The 25390-nt window shown below is 34.5% G+C and overlaps 1 protein-coding gene and 1 long non-coding RNA gene across 5 annotated transcripts in view; both read left to right on the forward strand.

Annotated features, from left to right (window-relative positions):
* LOC147763611 (uncharacterized) lies at positions 1-3047 on the forward strand. Of its 3 annotated transcripts, XR_015333295.1 has the most exons (5): positions 1-133; positions 210-271; positions 1213-1372; positions 1548-1641; positions 1779-3047. It is a non-coding gene; the product is annotated as an uncharacterized LOC147763611 (long non-coding RNA). The 3 variants fall into 3 exon arrangements; XR_015333296.1 differs by having other exon boundaries at positions 1-271; positions 1301-1372; XR_015333294.1 differs by having other exon boundaries at positions 2-271.
* A 5198-nt stretch (positions 3048-8245) lies between these two features.
* Positions 8246-25390, forward strand: part of LOC106154953 (neurobeachin-like protein 1) — a 32793-nt gene continuing 15648 nt past the window's right edge. For both annotated transcript variants that reach the window (XM_087007178.1, XM_087007177.1), the window contains exons 1-30: positions 8246-8410; positions 10770-10870; positions 11359-11526; positions 11769-11850; positions 12250-12368; positions 12898-12971; positions 13348-13430; positions 13851-14021; positions 14342-14450; positions 14942-15048; positions 15317-15400; positions 15651-15749; positions 15952-16195; positions 17152-17255; positions 17514-17615; positions 17859-17974; positions 18235-18367; positions 18736-18855; positions 19291-19455; positions 20051-20156; positions 20395-20483; positions 20970-21059; positions 21333-21498; positions 21866-21999; positions 22298-22454; positions 23068-23170; positions 23702-23855; positions 24223-24381; positions 24722-24881; positions 25133-25221. In XM_087007178.1, the coding sequence (XP_086863304.1) occupies positions 8354-8410; positions 10770-10870; positions 11359-11526; positions 11769-11850; positions 12250-12368; positions 12898-12971; positions 13348-13430; positions 13851-14021; positions 14342-14450; positions 14942-15048; positions 15317-15400; positions 15651-15749; positions 15952-16195; positions 17152-17255; positions 17514-17615; positions 17859-17974; positions 18235-18367; positions 18736-18855; positions 19291-19455; positions 20051-20156; positions 20395-20483; positions 20970-21059; positions 21333-21498; positions 21866-21999; positions 22298-22454; positions 23068-23170; positions 23702-23855; positions 24223-24381; positions 24722-24881; positions 25133-25221 (3645 nt within the window). In that variant the 5' untranslated portion in view covers positions 8246-8353. The remainder of the gene's footprint in view (positions 8411-10769; positions 10871-11358; positions 11527-11768; positions 11851-12249; positions 12369-12897; positions 12972-13347; positions 13431-13850; positions 14022-14341; positions 14451-14941; positions 15049-15316; positions 15401-15650; positions 15750-15951; positions 16196-17151; positions 17256-17513; positions 17616-17858; positions 17975-18234; positions 18368-18735; positions 18856-19290; positions 19456-20050; positions 20157-20394; positions 20484-20969; positions 21060-21332; positions 21499-21865; positions 22000-22297; positions 22455-23067; positions 23171-23701; positions 23856-24222; positions 24382-24721; positions 24882-25132; positions 25222-25390) is intronic.

Below are 25390 nucleotides of genomic sequence, written 5' to 3' on the forward strand. Positions count from 1 at the left end.
GGATGGGGGGTGGGGTGTAGGGGTTGGTAAATTGAAAAAGATCTAATATCATTCTTATTTCTTTTTACAGGACATAGAATATGATGAGTGCTTACAATCGAACATTGACTACTCTTTGGAACAAGAATTTAAGGTTAGTAAATTTCATTTTTATTTGAGAGGATAGGTAAATTTAAAAAAATCTAATCTAGTTTAATTTCTTTTTACAGGACAAAGAAGATGATGAGCGATTTAACCCAGACACTGACTTCACTTGTCGTTAGATGTTAAGGTAAGCAAACTTTTTTTTTTTTTTTTTTTTGGGGGGGGGGGGGGGGGCAGGTCGGGTAAATTGAAAAAAATGCAATAATAAACAATGCTGTCAATCAACATTGAATTTTAATCATGAACTACAGATAACATGGTCAATAACAGGAGCGAACAGGAGAGATATTATCTGACAGTATTCCAAATTATCTTTGTTGATCCATCCTCTATTTTTGGTCTTCCAACAGAAAAAAATAGATACACGTCAATGTAAACATTAAAATCTGACCGTCTTCCAGAAGGCCCAGAAGACAGTTTCAATCCGCCCCTGCAATAAGATTACAGTTTCAGGACCACGAGAGTTCAAATTCACATAATGAAAATCACAATATTTGAAAAATGGTGACAGTGCATAAAATAATATTACATAATGTTTAAAGACATAAATACTAATACAACTGCTTATGTGAAAATACAGAAAATATGCAGAGATTCAAGTGGATGGGTGTTAATAGTCACATCTTGAAAATGCCAAAAATATTTTTTTTGAAAACTTATTTGCAATATTAAACAATATTTACCTGCATAATTATCACTGCTTCCTTATTATGGATACTTATCTAGCAGAGAATTTAACCTGTAGGAGTTTACAGTATCAGCAAGTGTGTTTTACGTAATCTCATTTAATGTCCACTTGAATCTTAATTGACTTTATAGCTCTGAACTTATACCCAAGGGAAAATTACAAATGTGACTAGTAAAGGTCTTCAGGCCCATAAGTCGCACCTTAAAAAGATGCAGAAAATAGGTCATTTTGTCTATTTTGATACAATAATAAATAATGTTTATAACAGCACAATCAACACTTAAAGGGATGATAACTCTTTGTATGAGATCTATATTTCACAATAAGACATAGTAAACAACTCGTAGAAATATAATATATTCTGTTTTACCACTAAAAAGGCAGTTATAGCTATCATTCTGATGTCTGAGCTTGTCATTAGACCACGAGACCTCCATAGATGGCTATACTCTGTTATAATCTCTTAAGAGACGGTGTTCCAGCAGCTCATTACCACAGCATTGAAAACGAATGTTTCAAGGCAAGTGCCCGAGAAAAAAGGTAACATTATTGATAGTTATTAAAAATTATATTTTAATGATGTTATGAACTGTAGGCCTGATAAACATCTAGCATTTACAGGTTGACTTACGAAGTGTCCATACTTGTTTATACGTATTATACTTTTTCTTTTGCTCTCGATGCTCTATTACAAAGATATCATTTGAACTTGTAGGCTACCAAAAGTCTTCGTAACAACAATAGAATAAGGCAGCAACTTAGTCTTCATCCTTCAATGATAACCGTAAGGTATTTCCATACACCTAATGGTATGTCTTTTTTACCCACTAAATCTTTCCATAATGTCAAATAAGATTAAACTGAATGTTGACTTTAATAAATGCAGTGTGTGTAATAAGATATAAAACTTTACAAAATCTTGACTTAGTTTTGATATCTATTTCAGAACTGAATACGGTATGTGGGATTGGCGTCATCTTTGCTGTCAACGTTTTAGAGGCATTTTTCATAACATGCAAAACACCAAATATAAGAAATACATCGAAAAATGTACCCAGTTCATATCCATAAGACATATAGAGAATAACTGAAAGATTTTGGACCATGGCTAATTATTACGGAGAATCACAATGCAGGTTAAAACAAAGCCAATGCACCGAATGGGTCTAACTATGATTGAAATAGATATAACTCTTTGTTGGAAAAATACTGTTAATACACGCGTACATACAAGTATGTAAATAGTTTTCACTAATAATTGCAAATTCTGGCGATATTATTTTGTTTATGGTTAACTTTAAAAACTTGTTAGATGTGATTTTATCGAGATGAATTAGATATTTTTTCACTTGTGCGTTTGAACGTACTTTGATATCTTATCTAACTTAAGTGGGGTAGTCCTCATTTCATATGTATATAATTACATATAGTTCATACGTATTTAATTGGTTAATCTGCACTACATGTAAGTCTTGGGTCTATATGAGAAGTGTGTATGGGTTAATTTCTCATGAGGAACATTGGTATTGCCCACAGTAATGATTGTCCACATTTCAGCCATTGGTTTGGAATTAGTATTTATAAAATATTTACCTCTGATGACAGGGGAATTGTTTAGCATTTGAGAAAATCATAATCTAAGTCCTTTCTGTTACCCTTACTAATTCTAATCCTTTTCCTCCTGAAGAATGCTGGGTGCACACGGCCATTCCTCGAGGGGGGATCGCATGTCACTGCCTTTCCGATTTTCTCAAGTGTGGTTGAACAATTACCACTTTACACGAGTACCTTTTATTTTCTAAATCAAAAATGAACTTAAAATCGAAATTGGACAGTTACTTGAGATTATATCAATGATCCAAACGATTTCAAAGCAAGCTTGCTTTATTCCTTACTTGTTGTTCCACATTTCCTGTTAAGTAAAGAGCAATGAAATGAAAGTATTGATGTTAAACTGTATATTTTTGTTATAACATTTCTTACAAAGGTGGGCAGTTTTCCTTAAAGAAGGTTTCCTTATTCATTATAGAATTAATTGTTCCTGGGATGTTGAAAAAAATTAATCCAGAATGAAGTTATTGGAGAGTATTAATTGCATATCATTAAACAACCTACACCAATCTGCAATTTAAGCATTTGAAAATAATTTCTGTTAATAAGGTAATTGATTTTGTAATGTATAATTAGAAATAAAGTTTAAAGCTTTCTGGTGTCATATTGTCTGGTTTGTATTTATTGCTAGTAAAACATAGTTGTACCCCCCCCCCCCCTACACACACACACACACAAAGCATATATTGGATTGAAACGAGACAGAATGATGCTTTTATTTTTATCCCTGGGCCTTGCACATTGTAGTAAAATTATCTTTGTATGTTTTACAAAATGTTTCGTTTTTGTGCCCCCCTCCCCTTTACCAAAATCATTAGCGTGCCAATGCCACGTCTGCCACAAATACCACTGATCGAAGCAAACAAATACCTACAATGTAGACGATGTCTGAGAAGAGGCTTATAAGCCTGATGCTATTTACACATAATGATCAAATAGATGGTATCGATTCAAATGGCTTTGTGAACAAGTAAATACTTAACTACAAAATAAAGGGCCGAATATAAGAATGTTGGTTAATTTTAGCATTTTTATAGCTTTTTAGGAAAATTGCCATTTTTTCTTATGTGGCATAAAAGGGAGATAAAATACTAAAACACTAAAATGCAGAATGATGGTGAAGGGGTTAATAATCGCGCAAAAAGCACTTTAGCTCCAAAATTGGTCTGATCTTTTCATCCAGAACTTGGTCTACTCCCGTTCAAACTAAATCCATAGCAGCCTACTTAAAATTTGAATTGGTTTACAATATGAGGCATGTTCCTCTTGTTATAAAAAGGGCACACTTTTTTCATCGAATTGATGACTGTCGTATATAGCTAGGGTGAATATGTTTTCTCCACGAACGATGTGTAAAGCAGCACGAGCGTTTCGGAGATGAATAAATAATGCTAACGAAATTGTGAAAAAAGTTTATTATTCTTTATCATAATCTTATCTCTATATATAAAGTATTTTGTTCTCATACAAAAAATCAAATATCTAAAATTACATTTTACTTCGTTTTTATTCTCAGCCAATTGACAAGATATATACAACTCGATGCAGATTTAAATGCGATTTGGAATTACTTTTTTTCTATTGCAAGCATACACACGCTAGACAGCAGTCGCACGCAAGAACGCATATATATATATATGCACGCATGCACTTGAGTAGCCTACCCACGCATACAGTGCAGATGTAGTACAAATGACCAATGACATAGGGCCTACGTGTACACACACTTGCACGTACAACACACGGGTTGTTCATTCAACATGCTGGCTGCCAAGTCATGGAATGCTCGGCGTTATATCATAATGCCAATTTCAGTGTGTCTATGAACTTATGTCATCCCTTCTCTTTCTCCAGAAGGGGGTTTGTGGTCTGCGGCGTTTGGGTTTCGCAGCTTCTGCGGGCTTTTCGCTGGGACTGACTTGAAGGGGGGCCACGCCTCTTTTCTTTTGCCAAGGAAATCGAAACTTAGGTCGCTTGGTGGAGCTAGGACAGGTTGGCGTTTCAGCACGGGGTGCCTCGGGTCTGGGAGCTTTCGGCAGGTACGGTGCCAGGCTGAGGTCCTGGTCGTACTGGGGACAGTTCGGCAAGGTCACATTAAAGTGACATGCTTGTGACGCTTTCTCACTAGGTCGAGGTCTAGAAAATACCAAAAACAATTATACATGATTGATGTTTATGTGATTTTTGTGAGCGTGAAGATATTTTTTGTGTGATGAATAATAAAGAATAATAGCTTATGATGAGAACAAAACTGGAAAAATAATCAAACACCGTTTATATTCTCATTAATCAGAATTGTTATTTAAAAAAACGAAAAAAAAAAGATTATTACAAAATAAGGTTTACCTAAAGCAGGAACTGCTGATCTCATCGGGTTCATCGGTTATACTGGCAGTAGGTGAACGTTGGGGCTCGAGGAGCTCAGAGAACTTTGTTTCTGATTTACAGCCAGACTCGGGTCTGAAAATATAATATCTTAGTTAACTGCACATTCGTGCATATCCAAAACAGAAAAATCATTAAAAGTTTAAGTGACATCTGATAACACTGCAAACAAAATACATGTACATAATAGGAAAAGGGCAAATAATAAACTCGTGTGCAAACAAACAAAATAGTAGTGGTAGTAATTGTAGTAGTAAAACTATATTCACAAGACTAAAGCACTGTAACTTATATTAGCGTATTAGTTGCATACCTTATTGACTGACTAGCATCATGAAGATGTGTCTCGACACGGGAACATTTCATTGTCTCGGGGACAGCACCGGGTAATGCTGGGCAAATTGCCTCGTACATCTGAGGCGTCAGTTTTGGCATTTGATTCAGAGGATGCTCTGTGAAAACCAGGCCGTCTTCTAAACGCTTTTTCTTTTTTCCACTGGGAATAGGATTGAGCTGAAAGAGGTTCTTCTTGATATTTTTCAAATGCTGCTTTGCAGTTTTCTTTGGCTTGGTCGGCCGCTCGAATTCATAAGGACTTACGTGGACTTCATGGAGGTGTCCATCTGGTAAATGGTATACCTGTGTAGGAGCAGTCGCTGTGTCGAAAATGGACGAGAGGTTTCCCGGCTTCTTTGTTTTTGGCCGGGCTGACTGGAAAGGAGCCGGTTCCAGTAATTTGCTTATGTCTGCTGTAAGCTCCTTTTGCAGGTCTGCCAGCAGTTTCTGGGCATGTGGGGCGACCTGTGACTCTGGGAAACTTGATGGCATGGTGCTGGTCATGTTTGGTGCGTTTGGCTGACCCCCCATCTGATTTCTATGTGCCATGCTTTTAGGTGTCGCAAATTTTGAATTCTTCGACGTGGAAAATGCTAAGCTTTTGGCATTAGGACCCTGCATATTCTGGTCTTCGTTTAAGGTGGCACTTTTATTACCTGGAGGTCGTAACACAACATGTTCGGCGCCAGATGCTTTGGGCTCAAAGTTTGAAGACGCAGGTGAAGTTGGCTTAGGCAGAACTTTTTCATCTGTCGATTTTTCTATGGGCGTCATACGATATGGAATAAATTCACTCTCTGAGGAGGTCGAATGAAGTGTGGCCTTGGGGTCCATCTGCTGCACTGGACGACCACACCCAGCTTCGAACTCTCTCATTGGGCGCTTGAACTTCTCCAGCGGGACCTCTCCGTCTCTTGACACAGCACGAAAAATGTCTGAATTCAAGACAATGTCTTCATCTTCTCTGCGTCTTGTGCGCTGTTTTTCATATATAGAATTAATCGTTCCATCATCTACTCGCATCGACTTCAGACTTTTAAAACAAAGGCATAGACAACTCATCTTGCTGCTTTGCAATATCACTTAGATATATGGCAACTATAGTGACATGTGTGACGTCACAGATGATTTTCCTACATCAAAGCGACGCAAGGATAAAATTATAAACTGTACAATTAATTGAAAACAAAGGAATGTTTTATTTGTTTTTATTACTCGCTAAGTAACAACAAGTTTCCGAGTAAAAATTAAAAAAATATTTTTATGATATTAATGATTAAACCCAGCCATTGATATACAGATCTAATAGATAAGAATCAAGATTATAGTTGATCATGACGTCATAAAGCATAGTAACGGTTAAGCCGAAACAATCGGTTAGTTGTGTGTTGTAAAATTTTCTCCATTATAAAGTGTTTTTTTATTGCACACATGGGCTTAGAAAAACTTTACACAAGATGTTTACTATGATACACAAATGCCTAAATTCAAATGTCTTACATTTTCTTAAAAAATCAACTTCGTTTTATTTTGAAACAGACCATAAAGAGGGCTGATTAGCCAGATATCGAATTGTTTTACACAATAGCCAATTGATCATATTGTTTCTCTAAAGTCACGTTTTAATAAAAGACGGACCGCCTTCCCATTCCTATGGGACGTCTGGGTAAATAAATAAATTGGCGTTTCGATAGTCCGAATGTTCATTGGTCCGAATAAAACCGTAGCATTTTCATCAGTTTTTATCAAGGGCTCGTTGGTCCGTAGGTTCTATAGTGAACGTTCGGACCAATGAACCTTCGGACTATGCGTTTCTGAAATCTCCTAAGGAAAGCAGGACCCAGCTCCCAGGGACAGTTTGTTGTAGGCCTACATAGAAGGAATATTCTCTCAGAACTTCCAGAACTGTCTGCTCCCTCCATCTGTTTCAAAAGTTCCGTTTTCACTCTACGTGAGTGCTCTTCCTCATGTGAGCTCCTTTTGCTACACACGCTGTCAATTTCATCAATAAACACGACCGATCTTCTTCCCTGGCTAGTAGCAGGCTGAAACAGGTCTTTGATCCTCTCTCCAACCTAACTTGAAATGAGATCCGAGTTTGAGACACTAGAAGCCAGACCTGATTTCTGATGAAACTGCCTGAGCTAGTCAACTTTTGCCAGTGCCTGGAGGACCATACAGTAGGATTCTTTGCCAAGGTTTACGCCCACCTACAATGCCAAATCCATTGAAACACATGACCATGGATATGAAGTATACAGGTACCGAGGTCATTTAATATTATGGTTATTTGAGTAGTAGAAGACTATCAAAATAATTTAAAAATTTGAAATAGAAATTGTACTTTAAATCAATTACTAGTATATAATTTAATTACTAAATAATATTAATTTAAAGCAAAATGCTCACACAGTATTTTAAATAAAACATTATATGCATCTTGCCTTCACGGGGGCGGATCCAGGATTATTTGAGGGGGGGAGGTCCGCAGATGCGAAGCCAACCTTCCTCCCCCCCCCCCCAGGCGTGGGGTTAGGGGCCCGCTGAAAGGCTCCGAAAAACGGTTTAAAATTATGATTCAGCTAGTCAAAATTGGTGTGATTTTTTTCAGAAATCGAAGTAGGGGGGTCTGAACCCCCTGATCCCCCTAAATCCGCCACTGTAAATGGCTTTTTTTCGGGGAAATGCCTTCTTATGTCAAATATATACTGTATGAACTCATTTTCCAATCATTTTATGCTTGTGGACGTTTGAGGTCGTTTGTGGACGTTTGTAGATGTTAATGAGAGAGACCGGCTAGGTTTGTTTATTTTAATTTGTTTTTATAAATTCACTTTTTATTTTTTAACACGTCAAAAATAAATAAATAAATAAATAAATAAATAAATAAATAAATAAATAAATAAATAAATAAATAAATAAATAAATAATAAAAGAGGTGGATCACGTTAATAATTGATAAATACTTAAAATTTTTCAACTTTGATTCGTTTTTAATTCATTATTATTATTACCAAAGTACATCGTTCAGTTTTTCGGAAAGCCACGAGCGGTTTTAGTAAACGTCTTATCGGTGGGTACTTTTCGCCCATTTCAATTAACCGGATGTAGACACCGCCAGGTAGAATATATATTTTTGTTATGATAATGTGCGGGGCTTAAAAAGTTCTCAGCCAGTTGCAATCCAAAATGCAACCCGAATCAGAAGAACAACTGCAAGAGCTGTGGAAGAAATATAAAGAAGAGGTATGTTTTCGTCTTAAAAGTTTTGTAGCACCTGTGGTCTCATTGATTTGTATACACATGTAGTCGGGGGTGCCCGTTTGGCGTGTGTAGCATTATAAATCAACTTCCGCGTTGGTTTCTGTAGGTGGTGTAGATCTGAACTTCTGAAGTGAAGTCATGTTTTACAGGCCTGTATTTGAAGCCTTAAAATTTACTTCAAACACACTAAAAGATGTTTTGAATTGTTTTTACTATCTAGTTAGTATACGTGTATCTATGCTAATATAGAGTCCTACCTTGGTTTAATGGGCCACCAAGCCATAACCTTGTAACATAAAAACAAAAAGCTACTAAATTACAAAGAAAGATGCCTTGATCAGTTGCTGTTTGCTAATTGTCAGCAATTTTAGTTATCTATCGTAATCTACTGTATAACTAATAAGACTGATGCTAAGATTATTACTGTTATTTAGCCTTTATGTTTTCCAGCAATATATTGTACCCAACTTTTAGTAAGGTAGAGTAGGAAGAAGGGGGGGGGGGGGGGGAGGGCATCTTTACCAAACAATTGATTTTTAACTTTTATTTTGCGAATACAATCTCTCCTAAGTACTGTGCAGTGTATTGCGCATTTCAGTCACACCCTACCTTATTGGCTGATATCACACCTTTGTCCCTCTTGTAGATGAACCTAGCTGGTAGGTTGTGAAATATTTATTAGCAGAATGTTGATGTACCCATAAAGGTGTTCTTCAGTTTCAGCCACATCATGCAGCAATGTGATACTCTCTCTGGATAAAACTGAGAGCCCTCCCCTAGTGGATTAGATCTGGAATGGTAGTGAAGTAAATTGCTGGTACATGAACATAGAATATAGAAGGGGGGGCTTTCAGTTTTATCCATAAGGTGAATGACACAACCAAAACTGAAGTGTGTTCACCTTGATAGGTATATATATCCTAGGTTTTTGGTCTTATAGGGATGTTATAACCTTTTTATTAACTTATAGTAGAGCACAGAAATACTCAGTTTTTATTTAATACATAGCAAAGAGAAGGTTTTGATTCATCATGTTGTTTAAGACTAAGATAATGTTGGAAATGACATTGACTTAATTTGTGCTGGATCTTACATATTGCAACAGAGGATCACAATGTTTTGACCTCATTACAAGGTAGATATATTATATAAATACCTATTTTGCACATGAATGTGTATTTTTCATTCAGATAAAAATCATTGTGATATTGTATAATTTTGTCACAGAATGATATTAATATTTCATGTATTGGGCATGACTAAGTAATGAAGTAGGGTGCAGGTTGTTTGGTAAATGTGCAGGCTTAGTTAAAAGCAAACAGTTAAATTCTTGACAAAATATTTTTTTAATCATTAAAATCTACTTTAAATCTACTTGAAGTTAATATCTGTATATTTTTAAAATGCTTAAAGCTGAAGTAACTTTTCATGAATAACCTTTTTTTTCTTGTAGTTTAAATTGGAAAGATACCTATGCAGACACAAATTATGAATCATTTATTTTATTAGTCTGCTTTTTTCTTAGACAGACTTAAGCAGCAGTGTTTTTCATATGATTTTGTCAAATAAAATTCACATGGAATTGTATGTATTTCTCTTAAGAAGTGATTTATGACCAATGTCATATTGCTGATGACCACTTATTTAGCTTGAACTAAAACTCTTTTCAATGGCTTTACTCATCACGGCCCATATTTACATATAATGTTTAACAACACATTGTGGACAGTCTTTTGGTTTGATCAATGCCTGAATGCCATCTGCTGACAGGTGAAAATTATGGACCACGACCATAAACTGCCAGTATGTTAAGAACAGTTGCCATGGTGATCTAACATGTATGATAAATATAAGTCCCAGCTATTGGTTACTATCTCATTTTTGTTTTTTATTCTAGATGTGTATTTTCAATACAAAAACCTTAATGACACAAATGTAGTAAAACAGTAAATTGCTTTAATTTATAGAGACTTAAGATTTATTTTCATATGAGTCACAACATTTTGACCCTTCATCAAAGGTTTTGGCCAATAGGTAAAAAACATGTTTATTTTCTTTGGAAATTAATTTTACCATCATAACATAGTAGACAATGAATTTTTTTTATTTCACCAATATTATGCAGTCTATTTTATTACATTTTGGCCATGCATTAGAAGGGGCTTATACGAAATGGAAACTGATAATAATTTAGTAAAAAAATTTGTTTTTAGCAAAAAAAAAAAATTAAAAACAATAAAAAAAATAAAAAGAGAAGATAATTGCTTGATAGTAAACTATTTGATAGTTATCAAATATTAGTCAGTTTTTGTCAATGAGTTATGTATGAATTTTCTTGCAGAAAACTGTGTCATCTTTATCTCAGTATGTGAAGGTTTTTCTGGAGAAGCACCAGCATTTGGTGGACCTTGAGTTTACTCAACTTACTGAAGAGAGCATTCTGTGAGTATGAGTCTTGACAAGAAGTTATAACTTCTTGGTTCTGAGAACTGCTGATGAGGAACACTTTAGTTTTATCTTATTATACTGTGATAAAATATCTTGAAAGAAAAATGATCCACAACATTAATTCTTACATTTTTGTTTATTTTATGATTTTTTTTTTTGTTATTTTCATCATTTATGATGCATGGTTTTAAGATCAGTTTTTCATAGAAAAATCAGCTGTTCACAAGTACTACTTTTTGAATGACACATTGTATATTTTAAAATGAAGATATAATTTGGGTTAATAAAGAAAAATGTTTATTGAAATAGTTGAATTTTTTACTTGATTTATTATTATTTGGATAAGATAAAGTTGTTTTTACTGAAACAAAATACTGTTTTTGTGAAACAGTTGTATACTCAAGGATGAATTGATGTGCAAGTAAGTAGTACTTATTACCAATAATTGTCTCTTTTCTGACCTTATTAATTGTCCACCATAGGTCAGTGGAAGATGGACCAAACCTTAGTGATTTGCCTGATGGATTCCTCCAGTGCTTTGGGTTCTTTTTATGCCAGACACGTGATCATTGCTTGGAACATCTCTCCTTGACAAAAGACACCCTTTATTTTTCTATAGACATTATGAAATGTTTGATTATTATTTGTAGGTAAGTTTACGAAAAAAATCATGTCGAAGAATGGATAAGAAAAATGTCAACATGTAATTGTTAAAGTTGTGGCATTTAATTTTTTCTTGTATTGAATGAAATGTAAGATGATAGAGTCTGCATGTGTGCTTGGATGTATGTGTCTGTATGTGCCTGTGTTTACCTTTTGGTTCTCTTAATCTTCTAATAATGAGTTATGAGAAATGTTTTTGAATATTCTTAACATGTGCTTTTGTTTCCAGAAATCTAGATAATATCCCACTGTTGGCATCCTGTTCCCACGTGAATTACATCATAACTATCACATCTACTGCAATAAACAAGGTACATTTAAGAAATGGAAAATGTTACATAAGAACATCAATAACAATCAAGTCACAAATGAATTGGATTTGAGATAGATTAATTGTACATTAATTCATTTGGAGAAATAATACTTTTTTCTTATATAAGATGATACTAAACAAGGTGTGGGCTAAAATGCCATACAAAGGTGAAGAATGTTTTTCTGTGATAAATTATAGGTATGTATTGCCTTTAGTAAAGCTATGCCTCATGAAAGTTTCAGCTTTTCATTCAATCTTTTTTTATTGTATTAGCTTTAGTACAGAAATCCTGCAAACATAGCATTTGTAGCATTTAGAGCCCAGTTAATTACTATTATATTATTATTTTTATTATTACTATAATAATGTTAATAATAATTTTATTTTCAAACTTCAGCTGTGTGAGAGCCCTGCTGATGATGAGAAGTGTGGATTACTTCTCCTGGTGCACCATGTTCTTCATCTGCTAGAGTGCCTGTATGATCCTTATTTTGTCTGGAGGAGGAGACTGAGGAAGTAAGATATAAACATGAACTACTCACATTAGGGACTTGGACAAAGTGCAAAAGTTGGGCAAAATGTCACATAGATTATTTCTGTTTCGTATCATGATTGCATGTATTTCAGAGAACACAGGGAAAGGGAGGGAGGAGTGGGGCATGTTTCATGTGGCCCTTTGGAGCCACCATTGTGGTCAGTAAACTACTAATGATTTTAAATTAGTTTCGTGGAATTTTAGTTCCCAGGTTTTGCCAATCGCATACTTCATTTTTTTCATGTGTTATATTCAGTAAATTTTATGCAAATTATGTTATAAATTAGGGGTTTAGTATTGAAATAGCATATACTCGGTTCTTTCATAATATCACATATTCAGTAAGATCAATTCAAATTGTAATATAGAATATTAAAAGTTTGCTTAGGGGAGATAAGAGTTTTGATGTATAGTAATGTTTGTATCTTTGATAGACTTTTTAAGTACTGAAATGTAAGACTGGATATTTTAATCTCATGCTTATATTTCAACTATGCTTGAATATTATAGGTGGAAAGTGGACAAATCCACCTTTCTTTTTCTTCCTGCTCTGCTTCATGATGAAATTGTTCCATTTTTGTATGGTAAGTGGACTTAAAGTAATTTATACAAAGCTTTGTTCAGTAGTTTAAGCATAATATCTTGTGGTGACCTCTTTTGTTTTGATTTTGTTAATGATATTCAAATTTAAAGATGACTATTCTACTTACGTAACCCCATACACATATATTCAGTGCAATTTTGTAAGTGATGACAAATTATATATGCAGTTGTTAGTGTTTACATCCTTGTGAAGACATCTATCATTTCCTAACTTAAACATAGAAAAATTCGTTGTTTCCATTTAGGTGCTAGATATTCACTTAATTGGGACCTTTTATACAAAGATGGTTTAACACATTTTTGAATGAGAAAGAAAATGACCTCTTTTTAATTTTTTGATTTAATTATTTGTTTCAGAGTGCTTCCAGTTGGTGAAGTTGGATATTTCAGTTCAAGTCAGAATGCTACATTTATTTGGTAGTGTTATGTCAGGAGGGCAGGTTTGTGACACATGTCCTTTTGTTATGGTTCATTTGGATTAGTCATTTCTGGATGTGCTGGCTTGTGAATTTTTTTATAGAAATGGAAAAATAAGAATGGTGAACTTCACAGTCTTTGGGCAGAAAATAATTTCGAGTTGGTTGATTTTTTTTTTTACAAGTGATGATGTACAAAAAATTATGAAATGTGCTGAGCATAAATGAGAAAATGATTTTATTGGACTGTTTTCTACATTTCACAACTCTACAACAGCAGTTTGCTCACATTTTATATTATCTCTATATACTAGTAACTGTTCTATATTCAACATCAAAACCAGTCATCTAAATACTTTACGTAAACACACACACAAACCATTCCTGAAGAATGGTATCTTTACCCAGTGAGTTATCTTTGCAACTGTTTTCTGGACCCTATAGGCCAATGCACTCAAAGTGATTTGTCCAGCAACTCTGGACATTCTACTGCAAGTCCTTGCCTCCAGCTTGTTAACATCAGTTGAAGAACAGAGTGGTGGGGATGTGCAAACGGTGGCGTCCAAATGCTTCGTGAGGATGGTCCATGTATTACACTGTGCCAGCCCAGACAAGGTTCGTGAACTAAATCATGGATGTTTATACTGAGTTGCTTTTTCATGTCATACTCGTCAGGGTTGTTAGATTTGTTAAGATGAATAAAATGCATTTCGTAGATCCTCTTTTAGGAAGAGAAAGGGGTAATATTATTTTTTTATTTTGTTTGAAGCTTTTTGCTATTTGGAGCAATTGATAGGGAAATGTTTAATTAGGTAGATGTAATTGTAAACCATTGCATTTTGTATCCACACTGTATTGTAACCTTTTTAGGTAGGAACGTTTTTGTGTGATTGTACTCCTTGCTGTAAATAATAGGCATAAATTGATATTTGCAGAGGCAGATCGAAGTGAGTGCAGTCCTTGAAGGCTTGCTGGGAATCCTCTTTAAAAACCACACAGAAATAGAGTATAAAAAGCAGGTCCAGATGCACTTTAAAATTCTGAGTGAGTGACCCATAGCAATTAGTATAGTGAGAGCCATAATATTAAATAAGAATAAAACTTGATGTCTATGCCCCATTGTGTATATTTATAATTATAGATGGTGGAATACATGTGCAGTTTATATTGAAGTATACATCCTTTGTTGGGACTTTTTTTATGATATTTACTCAAGTGTAAAATGTATAATATATGATTCTCAATCTGTCACTTTTGTGTAGTTGAAATGGGTTCTAGGGCATGTATCTTTTTTGGTATCTTATCTGTTGTTTTAATCATTTGACCCGTTGATTTTTTAACAAAAATAAGAATGATTTCTGTGTTTAACAATGGCAATATGTGCTGTATATTTCAGTAGTTTGAACCATTTGACCATTTGAATTATTTTAACAAAAAAGGGAATGATTTCTTTGTTTAACAATGGCAGTGTGTAGTGTAATTTTTGATAACTGGTCAGATATAAATATAAAAATTAATTACAATTTTCCATCTAGATGAACTTCCTGCGATGTTGGACTGCAGAGACAAGCCAGCCCTGCAGGTGACATTTGTCAGTGTTGGGATATTTGACAAACTGATAGAATACCTGAATAACACCCAGGTAAGAGAAACAGGATGTCTGGAAATTGCTCCCTTAAACTGTTCATATGGAGTCTCATTTTGCTGAAAGTGAATCAGTTTTTTTTTTTTTTTTGGGGGGGGGGGGGGAGGCATTGAATTTGATGTAATCTAATGAGGTTACTTTATACTGGCAGGCAGGAATGTGTCCAAGTTCTGTTTTGTTTCAAAAATCTCTTATTTGTGTAAAGATAATTAATTGTGTATATTTATAATATGATAGACTGAACTAAGTTATGTTATAATTTCAGCTGTTTGGTGGTGAGGCACATAAACTGGCTATTGCAATACTTCACATAGTCAGTGGCATAATGGCAGGGTGTGGCATGGCAAAGGTGGGTATGATATATCTTCTGGGAGAATACTGTCCACATTAAACATTAGCATGTGTATGTCTGTGTGCGAGTGTCTGTGCATATGTGTGTGTGTGTGTGTGTGTGTGTGTGTGTGTGTGTGTGTGTGTGCGTGCGTGCGTGCGTGCGTGTGTGCGTGCGTGCATGTGTGTGTGTGTGTGTGTGTTTGCGTCCATGTGCTATCTATTTATTCATTCTATATGACCTTTGTCTTTCCCTCTACCCTTTTTAGGAGAGGTTTCTGGAGGATGTAGGGTTTCCAAAGTTTATTGAAGCACTGAAACACCTAGGGCAGCCTTCCAAGGAACTCTTGCTGGCTTTGTTGGACCTGGTAAATGATATTTATTGACCTTTTGAAATGTTATATTTTGCCTGAGTGCATTATATTCAGCTTTAAAAAGATATTTTTCAAATTTTCAATTACAAAATATTTTTAATATTTTTAATTTCACAAAGGATTTATGTCAATTGGGCAGACTTTGAGATGTGAAAATGGACATAATATACGGATGCCACTATCTGCCCATTTTTAGGTAGTAGAAGGTCATTTTGAAGCATCACACCACCAAACCATCAAGAATCCCCAACTGTTGCTGAAGCTGCTGATCTGGCTGCCTGACATACAGTGCCATGAACTCCAGAAGTGGCTGGCGGACAGTCTGACAGCTCTTTGCTCCACTGGAGTACACAACAAGAGGCAGTGTTGTAGGGAAGGGATGGTGGGAGCAGTCCTTCAGGTGTTGAGGCAAGAAAAGCAGATGGATGCTGAAACATTTGGTAATTTTATGACATTTTCTTTATATATAAGGTGTGTGTGTGTGTGTGTGTGTGTGTGTGTGTGTGTGTGTGTGTGTGTGTGTGTGTGTGTGTGTGTGAGAGAGAGAGAGAGAGAGAGAGAGAGAGAGAGAGAGAGAGAGAGAGAGAGAGAGAGAGAGAGAGAGAGAGAGAGAGAGACGAGGCAGAGGGGAAAGACCTGATCATGGTAGTGCTGGTCATTGTTTGTGATTAATTCCAAGTTTCACTGCTGCTTGGGTGGTATGCTCCCAGGGAGGTGAGATGGTTTCAGGGTGGAACATATCCATTTTTAAAGGCTGGTGATATCATTTATTGAGGGCATTAGGATATAATTGTAGCCTTTTTCATTTTGTTTGCCTTGTTTTCTCTGAAAAAAATTTGGCTTAGTTTATCCACTTTACTTTGTGGTGATCTCAGATAATAAATTTTTTATGCTCCTTAAAATACAAATACCACATATGAATTATTTATGGGTCCCCAGAACTGCTCCACCTGTATGTATAAGGGTATGAGTTCTTCACTGAATAAAAATTGTGACTCAAACGTAGAAATATTATGCATGTGTTAATACACAATGCACATACACACACATATGCACACATACACACATACTCCAGACATTTATTGTAAATTATAGATATTTATTGTGACATAGAGGACAGGGACTGAGACACTTTTTTTCATGTTTATTTAAGACTGGGCCCAGGGAATGGTTTATCGTGGGGCAGTTTTCTATTTTACTGTGTTTACAACCTTTGGTTCAATAGTGATATTGAATGGGTTTACACAATCATATTAAGAAATATTTTATATGGTAAAAGGAAATTGATCTCATCTTGAGAAAATGATGCTTTACTTTTGTTATTGTCTTTACACAAGAGACAATCAAAGAGATCCTGTTACACCATAGTTAATATGCTTTTTCTTTTTACTGCTAGCATGCCTAGTTGGTCTGTTGGAAAAGCTTGGGAGCCATTCAATATCAGCTGCTGATCTCAAACAGTTAATGAGTTTGTTTAAGGAGGAGGAAGTGGGTTACCGAGTAAGTACTGTGAGACTTAATTTGTGAAATTATTAAAGCAAGTTTATTTAAATCCACACACTCAAATAAAAAATAAATAAATAAAAACTGAAATGCTTCCTTTCATAAGCTAAGGAGGACTTTGAATTTGAGAACTATTATTTAAGGTTGCAGAAATCAGAGCTTTCTTTTAGGGTTAATGCAGTTCATTTGAAAAAAAAAGTAGGTGAAGAAAACTATCCAGCAAAATGTCATCATTTTTCTACAATTTTACTTCAGCATGAGCCCCGGATGCAGTTAATGCATGCCCTCTCCTCCATGGCCAAGAAGGAGGGAAGAGAAAATGCACAGCATTATTTTGATCTTCAACATCCTGATGCAGTGAGTAGAATACATTAGATAAGAGGTAGAAATGATGCAGTAAGTAGAAAACATTAGATGAGAGGTAGAGATGATGCAGTAAGTACCGTATAAGTTATTACAATTTTGCTTGAATCTGGCTTTCCTTATTTTTTACAAAAATAAATTAATTTATTTATAATTATTTTCATTCTTTTTGGAGGTCATTGCTCAGCACTGTCCATTTGTTATTGTTAACTTTCATAAATATGTAATTGTTTTCAGGGCATTTCTTTTCCTGGTATCCGCAAATGGCCTGGTCATTGTTTTGCATTCCATGCCTGGTTGTGCCTAGCATCTGTGTTTGAAAAAGTCCGTAACTGCAGGTATCAGTTATACAGGTGAGTCAACAAATTACAATTATAATAGTGATATATAACTTGTGTTTAAGATATAATGATGATCTCTTTTACCAGAGTAACTTTTCAATAAATACAAAGGTCATAATTGTACTGTCATGTACTGTTATAAAGATTTTTTAGGTTACTATTGTTGTTTTTTTTTTAGTTTTTTAATTTTTTTTATTTTTTTAAATTCTTTTGTAATTTATTTTATTTAGTACATAAAGAAAACTTATTACCTCGTGATCTCCTATTTCCAGTTTTCATACCACTGCTGGCAGTGGATTTGAAGCCTTCTTAACTCATGATGGAGTGTTGGTTGTGGCAGTCTCTACAGCAAAAGAATACCTCACTATATCTCTTGAGGAGAGTCCAATACAAGACACAGAGTGGGTAGGTAGTAGTATTATTATTAAGATGTTTTGACACAAGTATTGAGTTTTACAAGAAAGGCAGTTTCAGCTAGCTAAATTTGTTTTGACCAGTTTTTAAATTATCTGGTTTCAAAAAATCTTATGATTAATGCATATTGTTAAAGGTGAACACTCATTTAAACATTTGCTTCATATGGTTTTCAGAAGTCATCAAATCCAGCTTTCTTTGAAACAGACACTTAAAACTTAATGAAATAATTGTGCTAGTTGATTCATTTTATCTTATTATTTTAACTCATATGCTTATAATCATATGCAAACTTCAGACATACACTGTGATAAAGGGACTTTTTGCTTTAATGAAGATATCCTTATTTATATTTACAGCACAGTATAGATATTGTGTATATTAATGCCAAGAAACCTTTTGGCCAGAGCCAGCTGATTGTTTACATTGATGGCCAACAGAAGATGGCGACTCAGATGAAATTCCCTTCTCTCACTGAGGTGATTACAAATACTTGCCTCAAGTTCTGTTTCTTTACAAAGTAGAATCTGTTTTTAATATACTGATGATTTTAATAGCTAATGGAACTGGTCTCAGTTTACTTGTGAGACACCTTAAGGACCAAATGAAGGCAGGAGAAAGTTGAACTTAATGTAACTTCAGTTGATTTTTAAAACTTTTTGGCTTTTGCATTTTGGTTATTGAAATGGTTAAAAAATCTGTTTCTATGGACATTAAAAATGTTTTTGTCTATAAGGGATGACATATCATTTTGACCCTGCATCAAAGGGTCTTTTGATGATGAGTCAGGTCTCAAAGGTAAAAACACATTGAGTCTTTTGGGAGATATTTTTTTACCATCTAAATACAAGAAGTAGTGAATAACATACTTCACCAGGTTATTAAAAATATTCATTCTTTCTCTTCTGAATCAGCCACTGACGTGTTGCAGAATTGGATCTCGTGGCTTGCACAGCCATGTGGTAGACGTACCTGTTCCTGAACCGAGAGTGAACAAGTCCAAGCTGAGAATGTCTCTAGAGGGGTTGTTTCATAAAGAAGAGGAGTCCAATGCAAATAGTATAAGAGCTGGTACACAGGTACCCATGTTTTTTTAATATTTCAATAGTTATAATGTCTTCATTATTATAAAGAGTTAAATCATGTGCATGGTTGGTGATGCAAGAAAGTTAGAATTGAAATACATGTATTAATCCTGAATTATGTTTTAAGTTGTGTATTTGAAAATACAGTTGGATTTTCAGTATATTTTCAGTAGAGTTTATTTACATTAATTTATTTCAAGAAAATTTTGAACCTCTTGGGTTGGATCTAGGGGGTCAGCATGCTTAATATGATGTTTCAGGTGTATGATATAATTTGTTCAGATCATGGTATGAAGTACCTCATGAAACAAAAAAAACATACCATATTGTGCTGTACCAAACCACACCACGTCACACCATATTATATCCTGTCAAACCATATCAGTATATATCATAAGCATCAGTGTTACTTTACACCTTGTTTGCCTAAAACAAGAAAAATTATTTGTGATGTAATACAACTCAAATTCTTTCTCCCCTTGACACCCTAATGGGTATAAGAGGGATGACAAAAGAAGAAGAAAGAAGATGTGATACGTTCATTAGAAATTTTGAAACATTTTTGGCAGTATCAGAATTGTTTTTTCAGGACTATGCATTTGGTGCTCCTACATCACTGCATGGACTCCTGTGTTCTGTTTGTGTTTTCCATGATGTTATAGAACCAGGACAAGTCAAGAAGTTACATTTAATGGGTATGTAGATGTCGAAGGTGCACCTATTGAAAGTGGAAAAATGTTTTGGTTGTTGTGATAAAGTTTGGTGTTTTAAGATATGCAAAGCTGCAGAAAAGTCATATATGTTCATATTATACATAGAAATATTGAACCCAATTGCACCTCCTCTCTCTCTCTCCCTCTCCCTCTCTCATGTTATCCTCTGTTAGCAAAGAGCCACTACATTAATTACCAATGCACTGTTCCATATGTTCAGGTCCAAATGCTCTGCTCACCTTCATGAAGCATGAAGACTCAGAGATAGCAGACTTAGCTGGAAAACTGGTGCTGTATTATAATGCCAAGGTAAAATATTTAAAGGAATTAATATTTTATAGAACTAAAATTTAACTTTACCGAAAATTTGAATAGATTTGTCTTTGTCACCAAGATATACCCTATCAAAATCTGTTGATAAAAACACAATTTACAAACCTTTTTTGAGTTCTAGTTTTCTCTTTACTTGTTGTGATTGAGATTCACTAGTCTCTCTCCTAATTGTTAAAGAGTGACTTAAAAACTAAAAACTTAAAAAAAACGTCAAACTCAAAAATGTGATCCTGTGGATGGGTTATACCTTGGTAATTAAGGAAAAAAATTAATGACATTTTCTATACCAGTATAAGTAAAGGGTCTTGTGCTTATTGTGTGCTGTTCATTTAAAAAGACACTTAGTGAAATTTTGACAGTAATGTGTTATTTGTTGGTTAGGGAATAAGGTACTCTTTAGTTATATCTTAGTGGTAGCAGGTATGTGATATGTGATTGAAATGGCATATTCTATTGTTGTAGGCCTGTCAGGGTAACATCTGTATAGATTTGTCCCCTAAATTAAACCATGGAAGACTGACAGGACATCATTGTGTCACGTGTGATGTCAAGGTAAAACACCATATGTCATTGTTTAATAAATTTAAAAAGGTGTTTTAATAAAAAAGATGTATTCAGTACAACATGAATTACGGAAATAAATAAAGAGAGAAAGTGAAATTGTGGAGAAATGGAGGAAGATGGCTAAACATGATTTTTTTATTGAACAAGTACTAAATTGATATAATACAAATGGAACTTTTGAAAAATAAGATACAGTGTGAAATGTACAGTCAATATGTTACTATATATATTACTGTAATAATGTATGACTATATATTCTAGGATGTTATCAACTGCATTGGTGGTATCCAGGTGTTGTTTCCTTTGTTGGAGCAGGCCAATGAAGCCTCGATCTCTATCCCAGTGTCCCCAGTCCCCAATGACATGCTCAGTCCAACAGATGAGATGGCTGGAGACTGGGTGGTATTGCCCGATAGCACGTATGCTGGTAAGTTATTGAAAAACATGGACAGATATTTTAATTTTTTGTTTCGTTTCTAATGGATTTGACTTTAGGGACACTGTTTAGTTCACTTTTGGTGACCCTACCCCACATGTTATAATTTTTTTTGATTTTGCTTAAACTGGGTTTTATGTACTTGGTTAAATCTGGTAAAGAAAAAAATTAAAAAGGTACCTAACATGTATCACTTATTATTCTTAAACCTGGATAAAAATTGGACTATAAGACAATGTAAATTTGAAATCATGCCAAAAAGATATATGTTCATTATTTTCAGAATTTCTGTGTCCCTTATCAATATAAAAGTCCATTGCTTACAATGCAAAACCAATTTCTTTTTTACAATATGCAGATAGTCATCTAGAGAAGAACTATGTTGCTGGCTTTCTTGGTTTGGTTCGTAACATGCTGCAGAACAACAGAGTGAACCAGGAGAATATGATCCAGACTAATGGCATGGCTGTGATAGGGGCCCTATTACAAAAGGTAATACATTGAAATATAATTAATATATACAATATACTGCTATGTTATTGGTTTTAGTCACAAGTTTTCTAGAAGACATGTTTGTACCTGTAACTTGTAGCATATAATTCAATTTGGATTATAACCTGCTTATCTCTTGGCTTGCTAATGGGGGTGGGGGTGCAAAAAGGCATGTAAATAACTAAAGGATTTGACAACAAGACATTTCACAAATACTTAATAAATCTTGAACAAGTAAACTTCTCAAAAAAATGAGACAGTTGAAAGATTAAAGTAATCACTCAGTGTTTGTTTGCAGGTTCCAGTTGCTGTGATAGATGTGCGAGTCCTGATGTCTGTTCAGCTGCTGACAGAATGTGTTGCCTCGTCCAACGAACAGTTACTCCACCAGCTCTACCAGTATGTGCTGTTTGACTTCAGAATATGGAGCCATTGCGAGTTTCAAGTCAGGATAGGTAAGTAGTAGTGGTATGTTGGCTAAGGAACCATTATTTGGTAAAATATGAAAAATCACTCTCAAAGAAACTATGTAAACATGTTTTTACCTACAGAGTATGATTTCTTTAGAAACTATTTACTTTATTTACCGTCTTTGTACAGGAGACAACAAAAAAACCTGTTTCACTGAACCAATATTGTAAAGACTATTCTGAAGAAACTAAACATGTTTTTTGCTGCAAGGCATGATGCCAATTAACTATTGATTTTTGTTACCATCTTTACCAGCAAGACACAATTTAAAACTTATTTCACTGAACTTACATTATGTTTCTTTTTAAAACAGTTTAAAAGATAATGGGTTAGATATTGAAGAATGGACTAACACTTTAGTATTGTCCAATGGAAGTGCTCATAAACAAATCTATCTCTGTAAATGAAATAGCTTTATGCAGCATAAGCTTTTTTATGCCTTAGAAGTCCTGAAATACATTAATAATCTGGTATGATAATCTTACATATCGTACCTGTTTAATATTCTACCCTCTGATAAACATACTTATAATTCAAAAGAAGAATGAATGTTTTATTTTATTTACACATCTGTCTATAACTATTCTAATTGTACAGGTCATGTGCAATATCTGTCCACTATCATGAAAGAAGACAAGAGATACTTCAGGAAGAAATATGGAGCCCAGTACATGTTGGACACCATCAGGACATACTACAGGTGTGGTGTCTTAGTATTTTATCATGTATTATATATAATGCAATTATATAAGGTATTTCAGGAAGAAGCATGGAGCTCAGTACATGTGGAACGCTATAAGGATATGTGTGGCATCTAAATATTTCATCATATGTAGGATATGATACAGTTATAAAAGAGAATTTATTGTATCCACTGCTGTGGTGATTATGTATTAAATTTATAGCATCAAAGCTAAAACTTTGAACTAATTTTATACAAATTAAGAGGATAAAAGGGTCATTTCTGTCATTGAAGTCACATTTCTTTTATTTACTTAAATACCGAAATAGAGATCATTTCAGAAAGTCAGTCACAGTAGTCTGTGCTGTATAAGTTTCTTAAAATTGGATTTGATTCTAAGAAAATTTGTAAAATCATGAGGTAAGTAAATGCTTGAGCTCTTATGAAGTGCATAGAGCATTTTATTTTATTAAGCTTGCTATATTATCATTATGTTTAGCTTGTTATATTTCTTTTTATCATCATACGTTGTTTATTTTGTTATTTCAGCTCCAGTTCCGAGTGCCAGTTACTTCCAGCGGATGCCAAGACCATTAGAGTGGCATTTTTTAGACTCATCCACTACTTCGTTCAGAAAGACATCAGTCACAAAGAAATGACGTGCATCATCAACTTTATTACATCCGTTAAAGATGAAGTACTGGTAAGACTGTAACACTCTAGGAAGAAAGATTTACTCTATTATGTAAAGGTGATTTGTGGATTTTTAAGAAACATGTTTTTGATGATTTTAGGTATTTTTCATTGTGGTTAGGTGGCATATTTATGGTTCATCAACATAACTGTGCAGAGAAAGTTATTAATTGAATGTTGTAACACATGTATGTGAAACTGGTATGCAAGTAGGCTTGATTGTATTAGTATAACAGTGTTGTGGACAATTTTTCATATTTTTGGTTGATGAAATAAATCTTAAGCAATTGGTGAGACTTATGTGTGAGTACTGTTAAAAGCACCTTTTTAACTTGTCCCATGTTTGAAATTTATGTGAACTGTTTGAAATATTTCAGGTTGGCGAGGCCCTAGATATGCTGCTAGGCCTGCTGGAATGTCATCATGCACAGTCCCAAGTTTTCCTGCTTCTCTTTGAGCCAGAAAATGCAGATTTGTTGTATGCCTTGCTCACCAAAAAGGATTTCACACCTGCAACCAAAGAGAAAGTAGTTAGGGTATGAGAACTATGTAAAAATTTCATAGAACACTTGGTTGATATTAGGATATGAGAACTATGTAAAATTTTCATAGAACATGAGGTTGATTTTTGCAAATTAAAAACGTGTTTTTTTTTAAAAGTTTAATATTTTTAGGACTTAACATTAAGTAAACATGGTAATACATTTATTATATTTATGAAATAAACAAATGCAAAATATAAATATATCTACATAGCTTTACTTTTTAGCATTTTGGATTTGTTTCACTCTTCCTTTTGCATCCCCTCTCCCCCCCCCTACCCACATCTTTCTTACATTTCAAGCAGTAATAATTGAACTCTGTTTGTGACTTTAGATAATAGGTGACCTGCTCAAAACTGACAAGGTGTATGAAAGGTCCAAAGGCCGGCTCCACCTGTACAATATAGGGTATGCTGGGCTGGTCAGTCAGATGGAGGAGATGGACATCACACTGCCCATGGTACAAGGGTTGCTAGAGCAGTCCACTTTAGCAGGCAGGCTCACTTTTACCTATTAGTAGCATAATAGTTCTTGTGTAATTGAAAAATAAATATTGCCCTTATCCATGTATTTGTTTGCTTGCTTGTTACTTTATTTATTTAGTAATGTAACATGAATTTTTGGACAATGTTGACAGTAGCTTGGATTTCCATTAAAGCCTTCCAGAATAACTCCAGTTATACATGTAATACTTTATTTCTTTGGTGTATTATATTTAATTTATTTATTAATTCATGTACTGCAGATGTTCCTGCCACTTATACATCCCTGCTGTCAATTCTGCAATTAGTCCCCCATGGAGACGTAGATATGAAGCTGGCTGCCAGCAGAGAGGTCTGTGCATGCGTACTACTGTCCACTGTAGTGGTCAAATATGTATGAGATAGATCGCAACAATACCCTTCTGTTTATGGCAGCAAATATTAGATAGTATATCAGAAAATATATGTTATTAAAAAACATTGGCAACTAGTTTTTTTGTCAATCTTTAAAGTAAATTTAA

This window comes from Lingula anatina, chromosome 2 (assembly GCF_051362555.1).
Source record: "Lingula anatina isolate TDL-2025a chromosome 2, LinAna3.0, whole genome shotgun sequence".
Classification (NCBI taxonomy): domain Eukaryota; kingdom Metazoa; phylum Brachiopoda; class Lingulata; order Lingulida; family Lingulidae; genus Lingula; species Lingula anatina.